This window comes from Budorcas taxicolor, chromosome 11 (genome assembly GCF_023091745.1).
Source record: "Budorcas taxicolor isolate Tak-1 chromosome 11, Takin1.1, whole genome shotgun sequence".
Taxonomy (NCBI): Eukaryota; Metazoa; Chordata; class Mammalia; order Artiodactyla; family Bovidae; genus Budorcas; species Budorcas taxicolor.
In genome coordinates, this window is record NC_068920.1 from 59,939,396 (window position 1) to 59,951,927 (window position 12,532).

The following is a 12,532-nucleotide window of genomic DNA, read 5'->3' on the forward strand; positions in this document are numbered from 1 at the left end:
CTTCTACTGTGTCTTACTATTATCTGAAACTTCACAGAATTGATGAACCACACAAACCATATTATATTATTTTGGAATCTGTACAACTTAATGCAAACCCAGTGGGAATGTTATGATTATGTGTGTGAAATAAAATATAAATCAATTTTATATTTACAAATACTTTAAAATAATAATTCATTCCCTTCTTACATCAAATCTGTGAACAGTCAAAATCATACCTATTTCACAGATAACAAACTAGACACTGAGATAAAACACCTATAAATCAGTTCAGAACAAGAATATGAATTCCCTGTCATAAACCTCTAACCCTCATAAGTTCTCTCCTCCCTCTCTCTCTTCTACTTAATTCAGCAAGTAGCTTATATGAACATTCATAAAGGATTTTTTTACTAATCAATTATCCTTCAACTTGCTTCCAAAGGACAGCAAGTCAGAAAATACTTTCTATAATAGCTGTAAATTTCATTTTTTAACCATAAAATGTTATCCAGAATCATTTTAGGCAACAATGTAACCAAAGTAAAAATAGTAGGAACTCACATTCCCTTGAACAACTGTCCTTCCACTTAGAACACAATGAACTTCTGAGGTAGACAGGCAGAGTTCTTGTTCACTTAACTGCAACCTCATTTCAGCATGGAATCAGAGCAAAAAAAGCAAAAGGTGAAGACAGGAATAGGAAAGATATACATTAGTATTAAGCCATGTGCTGAGCTTTAGGTTCCCACACAAATATTTTGCTGTATATTTTAAAAATCACTTCTCAAGTGCTGATTTCCTCTACTTCCATTACCTTTTACAATGAAATGCTCCTTTTAAATTACTTGCTGGAGTTGTTACTAGCAAACACTGTCAGATACCTCTAGTCGAAGATATTAATATATACACTTAGCCTGAGACTTAAGTGTAATACTTAGTTTTAGTTATAAATAATATATGTATAAAGTAAGTAGGGTTGCCATTACTTATATACTGCAATAAATATACAAGAATGAATACAAATTATTTTTCATAAAAGTACAATTTCTAATCCATTGAGGAGGTTTCCAAACTATGAGGACATAATAAAACACCAAGCAGTCTCCTCTGTTATAGAATGCCAGTCAGGTGAGATCTGAAAGAGAGTCTTTATTGATAGCCATATACAGTTGACTATACCATTTCTGTGTTTTCTTGCTATTTAAGAAAAAAAATAGAACCTGCACACTTAAAACATTATCAATGCAATAAATCACTACAGACACACCGGATCTTTTAAAATTTTGTTAAAAACTGCCAAAGTCATGATGAATACAATTATTGCAGCTACACAATTTGAAAAAGTAATATAAATTATGCTGCTAAAGACAAAAGACATCAAAATGCATAAACATCATAACGTAACAGCAATAACTCATAACTATTATTATGAAAAATTAAATTTAAAAAGTTATGTTAGAGAATTTGGAAATTTTTTACTTTAGCAAAACATTCTATTTATATATCTCCAACTTCTATGATACAGTATACCATAAAATACATTTAAAAGGTATGACATTCAAATGCTTCATTTACACAAATAATATTGCCAGTAATAATAAAAGTGATGCCCTTAAACATGAACTGCTCTGCTAATATTAGATTTAAAAAATGTTTTCTTTACTTCACTTTACATTTTAGCTAGCAGTTAGCATTACATATTAGTCAGTTCTGTGTTGACAAATTGAGAGGATCCTAGTCAAAATACTGTTTCTGAAAAGTAATGTACATTATATTGCTTGAAACTAACAACCATATAAAAGTGGTGATCATTTATCTAAACACTGATTATGAAAGACAAGTGGCATATATTCAGGCAAAGTGTTGAGTTCATGATGGTTTATTTACAATAAAAGTACTTTTACTGAAACTAACATGATATATAGGTTTCTATGTCAATGACTACAGTCTCTTAAAATTATAAAAATACTATATAAAATACCACAGGCTTTGGAGGATATAACTTCATGTGGTTCTGATACTAGCAGCTGAAAAGTGTTTATAATTTAAAAATAAATAAACTATAGAGGTAAAACAGTTACAAAACAGCAGGGGACTGCCAACAGTCAGGAGAGAGAAAATAACTGCTTGGTTACACAACAGCTAACAAAATGGTGAAGCTGTTGGGTCAAAAGTTTTAAAAACCTCCTTCAGAGATTTGTCATCTGTTTCTTTGCTGGGATCATCACCGGGGGTGGGGCTCACCTGTCCCAGATGTTTTGACTGCCTGGGATCGCTGTACTGGGGTCTGATTAGGCCTGTTAATGCCTGAATTGGAAGGCTGTGCACTGCTGGGACTTGAACGGTACCGGAACTCCGGCAAACATCCGTCTGTGGGTCAGCTGGGCGGTCAACAGGGACATCCACATTTGGAGCCATTTTCTGTGGTAGGATTGCTTCTCCAGGAAGAGGCTCATTTTTGTCACTACATTTTAAACTCCCGCTTTTTTTCTGGTTCTCTGCATTTTCTGCTGCTAGCTCTGATGTAGAGGGTGAACCTTGCTCCCTGGGGTCATACAAACTAATACCGCTAAGGACTGAACCTGGAGTTCCCAGGGGAAGGCCAGTTGAAGATGAGAGTTTGGGGGCATATGGAGGTAAAGCCCCAGGACCAGAACTGCTAGGTACTGCCCCTGAGGGCTGTGATGACCCCAGGTTTGGCCTGGTCCCTAAAGGAGGGGCAGTCTTAGACATATGGGGGTCCTTCATAACTGCTTGATGAGGCTCTGTGTTGTGCAGTCTGTGAAGTCTAGGATCAAAATTTTTTTGCAGCCTAGGATCTCCTAATTTACTTCCAGAACTATGTGAGTCTCCAAATTGGTCTGGGTAGCCTTCTCTGTTTGCTGTGTTAATTTTGGCTTTGGCTGCTAGTTTTGTATCAGTGGGCACTGTGTTTTGACGAAGATCACTTTTTGTACTCCATAACCTACTGAGCCTCTGGTCAGCTATAAGAGGGGGCAGAGGTAAATTGATTGAAGAGACTGGATCAGGTTTAGGTAAAGGAACTGGTAGTAAGTCTTCTGGAGCCCACACAATGTGTTTGGCAAAGTTGGGTTTGGTTAGGGTAATATCCATTTTAATGTGACTAAACTGTCTCAGTTGTGACCTTGGGTCCTGCAGCATCACACCAGGGGAAGAATCCAGAGGTATTAAGAAAGCCTTTTCTCTCAGCTCTCTTTCTGTATCTTCATCATCATCATCTCCTCTTTTGTGTCTGATGCTAGGGCCGGTGTTGCCATGATGTGAATCAAACTTGGCTCCAGCAGCAGCAGAACTGCCATGGCCGCTTCCACTCCCTCTTAATTTCCTGGGATCCCATGCAAGTCTGAGATCCAGTGGGGCAGACTCAGAAGATTTTTTAATGTCTTGCCTTGAGATAGTCCTAAGTCTAGGGTCGACAACTTGGTTTCCTTTATTCTTCTCTCTAGCAAGTCTCGGGTCAGTAGGAGTGCTGAGTTCTGTGGAAGGCTGCTGCTGACTCCTAAAAGTCTCTGTTTGTTTCTGTAACGTTCTCAGTATTGACTTGACGCTGCTCCCTTCTTCCTCTTCACTACTGGAGTACCAGTTAACAGTTTCATCTAAATGCAGACAAACACTATTGTAAAGAGTGACACATTCATATTTGGCTTTAATTAAAAAACACACAGGCTATTTCTGAAAAAAGGGTAGTCTAACTTCAAGACAATGCATCATAGAAATGACAGAGTTTCAACACTGGAACAAGAAAAGATGTGACATAACAACTAACAATTCAGTCACTGTACTCTATAAAGAAAGAAGTATGGCATCAGAACATGTAAAATGTCCTTCCAGTCAGAGAAGAGTCTGGACCTTTCATTCCAGCTGGCCAAAAGGAACTCAGAAATGTGTCGGAAGACAGGGCTGAGGGAGAAGGGAAAACACTCTAAAAAAGAAATTCCAAAATGTATTGGATGTCTTTAATTCAAAGTGAAAATGAAGTTGCTCAGTCGTGTCCGACTCTTTATGACCCCATGGACTGTAGCCTACCAGGCTCCTACATCCATGAGATTTTTCAGGTAAGAATACTGGAGTCGGTTGCCATTTCCTTCTCCAGGGGACTGGGACTGGAATGGGTGAACTTAATGCAGACGACCATTGTATCTACTACTGCGGGCAGGAATCCCTCAGAAGAAATGGAGTAGCCATCATGGTCAACAAGAGTCTGAAATGCAGTACTTGGATGCAATCTCAAAAACGACAGAATGATCTCTGTTCGTGTCCAAGGCAAACCATTCAAAATCACGGTAATCCAAGTCTATGCCCAAACCAGTAACGCTGAAGAAGCTGAACGGTTCTATGAAGACCTACAAGACCTTTTAGAACTAACACCAAAAAAAGATGTCCTTTTCATTATGGGGGACTGGAATGCAAAAGTAGGAAGTCAAGAAACACCTGGAGTAACAGGCAAATTTGGCCTTGGAATACGGAATGAAGCAGGATGAGTTTTGCCAAGAAAATGCACTGGTCATAGCAACAACACAAGAGAAGACTCTACACATGGACATCACCAGATGGTCAACACCAAAATCAGATGATTATATTCTTTGCAGCCAAAGATGAAGAAGCTCTATATAGTCAACAAAAACAAGACCAGGAGTTGATTGTGGCTCAGATCATGAACTCCTTATTGCCAAATTCAGACTTAAAGTGAAGAAAGTAGGGAAAACTGCTAGACCATTCAGGTATGACCTAAATCAAATCCCTTATGATTACACAGTGGAAGTGAGAAATAGATTTAAGGGACTAGATCTGATAGACAGAGTGCCTGATGAACTATGGACGGAGGTTCGTGACACTGTACAGGAGACAGGGATCAAGACCATCCTCATGGAAAAGAAATGCAAAAAAGCAAAATGGCTGTCTGAAGAGGGCTTACAAATAGCTGTGAAAAGACGAGAAGTGAAAAGCAAAGGAGAAAAGGAAAAATACAAACATCTGAAGGCAGAGTTCCAAAGAATAGCAAGAACAGATAAGAAAGCCTTCCTCAGAGATCAATGCAAAGAAATAGAGGAAAACAACAGAATGGGAAAGCCTAGAGATCTCTTCAAGAAAATTAGAGATACCAAGGGAACATTTCATGCAAAGATGGGCTCGATAAAGGACAGAAATGGCATGGACCTAACAGAAGCAGAAGATATTAAGAAGAGGTGGCAAGAATACACAGAAGAACTGTACAAAAAGGATCTTCGTGATCCAGATAATCATGATGGTGTGATCACTCACCTAGAGCCAGACATCCTGGAATGTGAAGTCAAGTGGGCCTTAGAAAGCATCACTAAGAACAAAGCTAGTGGAGATGATGGAATTCCAGTAGAGCTATTTCAAATCCTGAAAGATGATGCTGTGAAAGTGCTGCACTCAATATGCCAGCAAGTTTGGGAAACTCAGCAGTGGCCACAGGACTGGAAAAGGTCAGTTTTCATTCCAATCCCAAAGAAAGGCAATGCCAAAGAATGCTCAAACTACCGCAAAATTGCACTCATCTCACACGCTAGTAAAGTAATGCTCAAAATTCTCCAAGCCAGGCTTCAGCAATGAACTGTGAACTTCAGCAATGAACTTCAGTCCATGAACTGTGGACTTCCAGATGTTCAAGCTGGTTTTAGAAAAGGCAGAGGAACCAGAGATCAAATTGCCAACATCTGCTGGATCATGGAAAAAGCAAGAAAGTTCCAGAAAAACATCTATTTCTGCTTTATTGACTATGCCAAAGTCTTTGACTATGTGGATCACAATCAACTGTGGAAAATTCTGAAAGAGATGGGAATACCAGACCACCTGACCTGCCTCTTGAGAACCCTACATGCAGGTCAGGAAGCAACAGTTAGAACTGGACATGGAACAACAGACTGGTTCCAAATAGGAAAAGAAGTACGTCAAGGCTGTATATTGTCACCCTGCTTATTTAACATATATGCAGAGTACATCATGAGAAACGCTGGGCTGGAAGAAGCACAAGCTGGAATCAAGATTGTCAGGAGAAATATCAATAACCTCAGATATGCAGATGACACCACCCTTATGGCAGAAAAGTGAAGAGGAAATAAAAAGCCTCTTGATGAAAGTGAAAGAGGAGAGTGAAAAAGTTGGCTTAAAGCTCAACGTTCAGAAAACGAAGATCATGGCATCTGGTCCCATCACTTCATGGGAAATAGATGGGGAAACAGTGTCAGACTTTATTTTTTTGGGCTCCAAAATCACTGCAGATGGTGACTGCAGCCATGAAATTAAAAGACGCTTACTCCTTGGAAGAAAAGTTATGACCAACCTAGATAGCATATTGAAAAGCAGAGACATTACTTTGCCAACAAAGGTCCGTCCAGTCAAGGCTATGGTTTTTCCAGTGGTCATGTATGGATGTGAGAGTTGAACTGTGAAGTAGGCTGAGCACCGGACAATTGATGCTTTTGAACTGTGGTGTTGGAGAAGACTCTTGAGAGTCCCTTGGACTGCAAGGAGATCCAACCAGTCCATTCTGAAGGAGATCAGCCCTGGGATTTCTTTGGAGGGAATGATGCTGAAGCTGAAACTCCAGTACTTTGGCCACCTCATAAGAAGAGTTGACTCACTGAAAAAGACTCTGATGCTGGGAGGGATTGGGGGCAGGAGGAGAAGGGGGTGACAGAGATGGCTGGATGGCATCACTGACTCAATGGACGCGAGTCTGAGTGAACTCTGGGAGTTGATGATGGACAGGGAGGCCTGGTGTGCTGCAATTCACGGGGTCGCAAAGAGTCGGACAGGACTGAGCGACTGAACTGAACTCTCCAGGGGATCTTCCCAACCCAGGGATCAAACCCAGGTGTCCCACATTGCAGGCAGACGCTTTACCATCTGAGCCACCAGGTAAGCCTTCTTTAATTCAAGCAATCCCTTAAATTTCATACCTCTGGATTTATCAGATAACACGGAAGAGCTATTTAAAAAAAAAAAAAAAAACCTGGAAAGAAAACAAAACACTAACATTGAATGTTAGGAAAGCAAAGGGAACTGAGCATATATGGGCCCCAGGCTTTTCTCTCATAAATTTTTAAATGTTTGACCTTGTGAATATATTACTCAAACACTAAATTAAAAGCAACAAATGAAACTAACACCCTAAAATTTACATACTTAAACTTTGTAAGAACTTTGGGCCTTACTCTTAAAGCCTATGTAACTTTAGCATGAGCCATAATGTTAAGAAGCTTAACCATCAGAGGTCTTCTCTCTAGTAGAGAAGGAAATAAAAACTGACACCTCAGGAGGGTGGGTTTCCTTCTTCTCCATTAAAACATACATAGATTATCTCTGAATTAGCCATGTACATGTATATATGTACACACACACACTTATGTATATCATAGAATATCTTTAATCAATAGAATAGCACATATATTCTCACTTTTATCTCACTGCTCACCATGCATTTCTGTCACATGGAAATATAGCATTACACAGTTAGTTTGAACAGACGAATGCTACAGAACAAGCACTCATATTTAGGGGAGGATGTGGCTTTAAAATAGTATACACTATATCACAATGGCAAAAACTTTAATTCATACCTCAGTGTCTGAAAAAAACTACTTCTAGACACTGGATCTCTTTTTTCTCTGACCTCCAGGAAGTCTAGAGCTAGACCTGTGGTTCACTTTCAACTGTTGTAGTTATTTTAAACATTTCTGTGTAGGAGTTTCACTCCTCATAGAATTTGGTACTTAATCCAAATCTGATCCAGATAGGTAAGATGCTATTTAATTTTCACTTTCATATAAACATATTTTATAAGCAGTCTTAAAATCTTTTTGGAACAAGAATGAATATGGAGCAGAAAGAAAGTAGAACAGCAGAGAGGTCAGTGGAAAGCAGGTATTAGAAAATGATTAAAAGGTTTCTATCAGCTTTTTATCAAAGGACAAATAAATTCACAAAGGCAATAAAATTTGTAAGAATGAACACAAACACACAAAAATCTGTTTAAGATGTTTTCTGATTCCAAGAAAACAAGCCTTATAAAACATTACCAATTTTATAGTATTATATATAAAATTTTATATCACTTAGAAAAGTTTTATTTTTTTCTTTATGAAAATATAAGACTTTGTTACACTTTAAAGAAAGAATACCATTAAAATGATTATTTCTTAAAATTAGTATCTAAAGGAGTAAATATAAATTATACAGGAAATTAACTTATTAGAAATTCCTCATTTCCCTGTCATGTTAAATAAATGAAGGTTTAATACTATCTTTGCAAATGTAACAATGTTTATATAACTTGTGGCTGCTAGCATTATCCAGTTTTACATAGTTATTCATAAATTTCATGTTTCTCTCATTTTTGGCCATGCCTCACATCATGTGAACTTCCCTGACCCCTGCAGTGGAAGGATGGATTCTTAACCACTGGAACGAGGGAAGCCCTTAATTTCATGTTTAAGAGTGGCCAAACATATCAATTTTTTAACTCATAATAACAACTGGTTGATTTCAAGTTTTCTTCCCTTAACTGAATTAACTAATTGCTGTAGATTTATCAGTATCAAAAATACTAAGGGAAACTTAAAATATAATCTTTTATATTAAAAATAATATCCTTTAATAGTATAGCAGAACCTGAAGGAAACAGCCTCTGCCCATAAAAATCTAATAACCAAATAATTTTGAACTTGAGTTACAAGTTAAAATTCTTAAACTCAAGGCTATCTTGTTTCTGTTCTATTTCTCTTCAAAAACAAAGCTTAATAACAAGTGTGCTTCCAAGGCCTCACACTCCAGTCTGATTTATTGCTTCAAATCAAACCCATTGCAATTAATTACTAATGCATCAATGGCACTGGAAATGACTATCAGCCCCAAGAAGATAGTAGCTGTAAGGTAGCTGGAAATAGAATAGGTAGATCCAAACAGATATGATGCTATCATGACACCTGACACACCTTCTTCCTTGCTTGGTGTCCTCTGAGGCTGGGTGCTGCTTGGTTCTTCATCTTCTTGGTATTTCTGAGTAAGTCTGACAAAAAGAGCTCTCTGGACAGCAGGGAGGAGACCCAGTGCAGGCAGGGGGCCCTGGCCTGCCACACTACTGCTGCTGTCGGACCCACTCCCACGGTTAGGTGAGTCTGGAACAACTGGAGCCTGGTGCTGGGCAAAGTCACCGTGCCACACCCCATCTACATACACAACACAAAAAGACACAAGACACTGATTGAGCACAAAACTCCAGGAGACAAGGACCGCTGTGCCTTGTAAGAAACTGAGTTACAATAATATCACATTTGATTATCAGATTATTATGTAACAGTAAGCACTGTTTAAAGTTATCTCAAAGTCTACTGTTAGAAATATTTGGTTAAATTGAAAACACATTTTAACATTTCAATTTCATCATATTTTCCTTTATTTAAAACACACATGCCTTTCATGTTACTAAAGAAACATAGGACTCCAGATATTTTAAGTTAGAAATGAGTTATTTAGAAAGGTAAACTTACCACCAGAGTGACTGGGTGGCTGAAAATTATGGACAGCATGCTGTGAATAGTAATGATCATAAAACTCAGCGGGATTTTGTAAGGAATCATAGCTGGTACTGAGCTGCCTTTCACCAGGTGGGTGCGATGAGCCTGGAGAGCAATGATTCTCTCTAGGTACTTTCATTACATGTTCTGGAAAGCCCGGGCAGTGGTAAGAACCACTCATATTTGGTGGTGTCAAAGGCGTATCTGGTTGACCAAGTACTCCAGCTTGACCATGAGGGCCCACAATTCCTGGGGGGCCAGGCAGCAAAGGTGGGCTCTGTGGCACTGGTAAGCCAGGACAGTGTCCGGGGGAGCCTGGGTGGATCACAGGACTGTTGTGTCCCTGAGACATGTTAGGGCCAGGACCTGGACTTGACCCCGAACTATAGACATGTTGAGGATGTGGGCTGCTTTCCTGAAATTGTGGTCCTGGTGGTGAGGCACTGTTATAAAATGCTGGTGGCCTGTGGACAAAAGAATAATATTTCTTAGTTCAAAGAAAAGAGACAAATAAGAACATTACATCTCTAAATAGATATTGGACCTCTGCAGCAAAGATCTGTCTAGTCAAGGCTATGGTTTTTCCAGTGGTCACGTATGGATATGAGAGTTGGACCATAAAGCAAGCTGAGTGTTGAAGAACTGATGCTTTCGAACTGTGGTGTTGGAGAAGACTCTTGAGAGTCCCTTGAACAGCAAGGAGATCAAACCAACCAATCCTAAAGGCGATCAACCCTGAATATTCACTGGAAGGAATGAAAATTTTAACTTACTTCTTTCCAATTTTATGTGCTAAATCCACAGTAGGTTTTACAACTATTTCAAAAAGAGATGGAATCTTCTTGAAATCATCAGAGAGATCTGTCTGAAAACCATCTTCAGGATCAGAAAAGGGAAAATGCTCCAGTGGGGTTGGCAGAAGTCCAACTCCTGGAGGTGGTTTGGGAAGAGGAGTTATGCCATGCTTTCTAAGTTCTTCTAATTCTCTTTCATCTTCATTTGCAGCTTCTTCAGTATTCAACACCTAAAGATAATTGGCCAAGATTTACTATTTCAAAACTAGCTTTCTTCCTCACATTTAAAACTGTGAAGACTTGAATAAACTAGTTTTGTTAAGAGAAAAATATAATATTAAAGTTGAAATAGGTCAGAGATAGTGAACTAATTTTTTATAAAGAATATGAGGTTCAAAGAGGTAAAGGATATTTCTCAAAGTAAATTAGCTTTTTTAGAGATCATATTTTGTGGTTACCAAAGGCAGAGGGTAGTACGAGTAGGAACTGGATGAAGGTACTAAAAAGATACAAACTTCAAGTTATAAGGTAAGCAAGCACTAGTGATGTGAGGCACAACATGGTGACTATAATTAACAGTGCTGTACCGTTATATATGAAATCCGTTAAGGGTGTTCATGGAAAAAAATCTTTTCTGTTTCTTTAATTTCGTATTTATTTGAGATAATGGATGTTTGCTAAGCTTGCAATAATTTCATGATGTATGTAAGTTGAATCATTATGTTGTACACCTTAAATTTATACAGTGTTGTATACCAATTATATCTAAATAAAATTGGAAAGTAAATGACATTTGAACAAGAGCTCAACCAAGAAAAATAAAATTTATGATGGACTGGTTGAAAAAATTTGTGATGGACTGTTTTTTAATGGCAGAACAATGATAAGAACAAAAGATTCTGTGTTTTTTTTTTTTTTAAGGTTAAGGCAATTATATTCTATGCTATCATTAATAAGTAAAGAACTATAATAGGTGCCACTAACTGCTGCTGCTGCTGCCAAGTCACTTCAGTCATGTCCGACTCTGTGCGACCCCACAGACGGCAGCCTACCAGGCTCCCCCGTCCCTGGGATTCTCCAGGCAAGAACACTGGAGTGGGCTGCCATTTCCTTCTCCAATGTATGAAAGTGAAAAGTGAAAGTGAAGTCGCTCAGTCGTGTCTGACTCTTAGCCACCCCATGGACTGCAGCACATCAGGCTCCTCCATCCATGGGATTTTTCAGGCAAGAGTACTGGAGTGGGGTGCCATTGCCTTCTCCAGCCACTAACTGAGCTTTTACTGTTTACTAGGAGTGGTACAAAGTGTTTCATGTACATCACAATTGAATCTTATAAGAACAAAATATTCTTAATTCTTAGTCCAATATTCCTGCTTTTCTAACACACTACATTAACAGAATAAAACATAAAATAAGTCCTTGCTTTCTCAGCAAGATAGTGAAGTTGCTCAGTCATGTCTGACTCTTTGCAACCCCATGGATTGTACAGACTCCTCTGTCCATGGGATTCTCCAGGCATAAAATATGACTTATAAAACATGATTAAAGTCTAATGAATCTGTAATCAAGGTGCAAAAATATTACTCACTTTGTCCAAAAGTTTCTTTGTTTCTTTAGTCAGATCATCATGTGAAAATTTACAGTTGTCTCCTTGGTAACATTTTGCTCCACTATGATAGAACTTACATGGAAATTCATGTAAATAAAAACATTAAGGAACAGACCAAGTAAAATCAAACTCTCATATTTTTAAAACAAAAAATACAACTGTGAAATCAATATAACTGTATTACCATACACTGTACTAAATTTTCAAGTCACAGATTTAATTTTTAATTTTAAGATTAAATATTTTAAATATGCTGTTGCAGAACATTCAAAAATTTTAAGTCTCTTCTACTCTATTAGAACTAGAGAACAATTTTTTAAGAGCTTAATTTTTTTGTTTTAAAAAACTTGACTGTACAAACTATTATTTTTTCTGTCAGTGATATTTATGTCTTCTATAATAGTAGAGTTAGTAATGTGGGTAATTAACACAGACTTCCTTAATAAGAGCTCTCAATCAAGATTTACAAATCATCTCCCAAATTACCACTGTAAATAAATTATGTCTAAAATCTAGTGCAAACTCTAGCTGTTTTCACCACTGATCAAGAGAGTCATGTTAAGGTTTCAATAGTTTGTTGA

The 12,532-nt window shown here is 38.0% G+C and overlaps 1 protein-coding gene across 1 annotated transcript in view; it reads right to left on the reverse strand.

Moving 5' to 3' along the window:
- Positions 1-2,127: 2,127 nt before the first annotated feature.
- The window catches only part of ZC3H6 (zinc finger CCCH-type containing 6), a 43,232-nt gene continuing 32,827 nt past the window's right edge, over positions 2,128-12,532 (reverse strand). Inside the window, exons 10-14 of the mRNA XM_052648218.1 lie at positions 11,931-12,040; positions 10,322-10,572; positions 9,522-10,012; positions 8,967-9,200; positions 2,128-3,602 (exon numbers count right to left, since the gene is read on the reverse strand). Coding sequence (XP_052504178.1) covers positions 2,128-3,602; positions 8,967-9,200; positions 9,522-10,012; positions 10,322-10,572; positions 11,931-12,040 — 2,561 coding nt within the window. The remainder of the gene's footprint in view (positions 3,603-8,966; positions 9,201-9,521; positions 10,013-10,321; positions 10,573-11,930; positions 12,041-12,532) is intronic.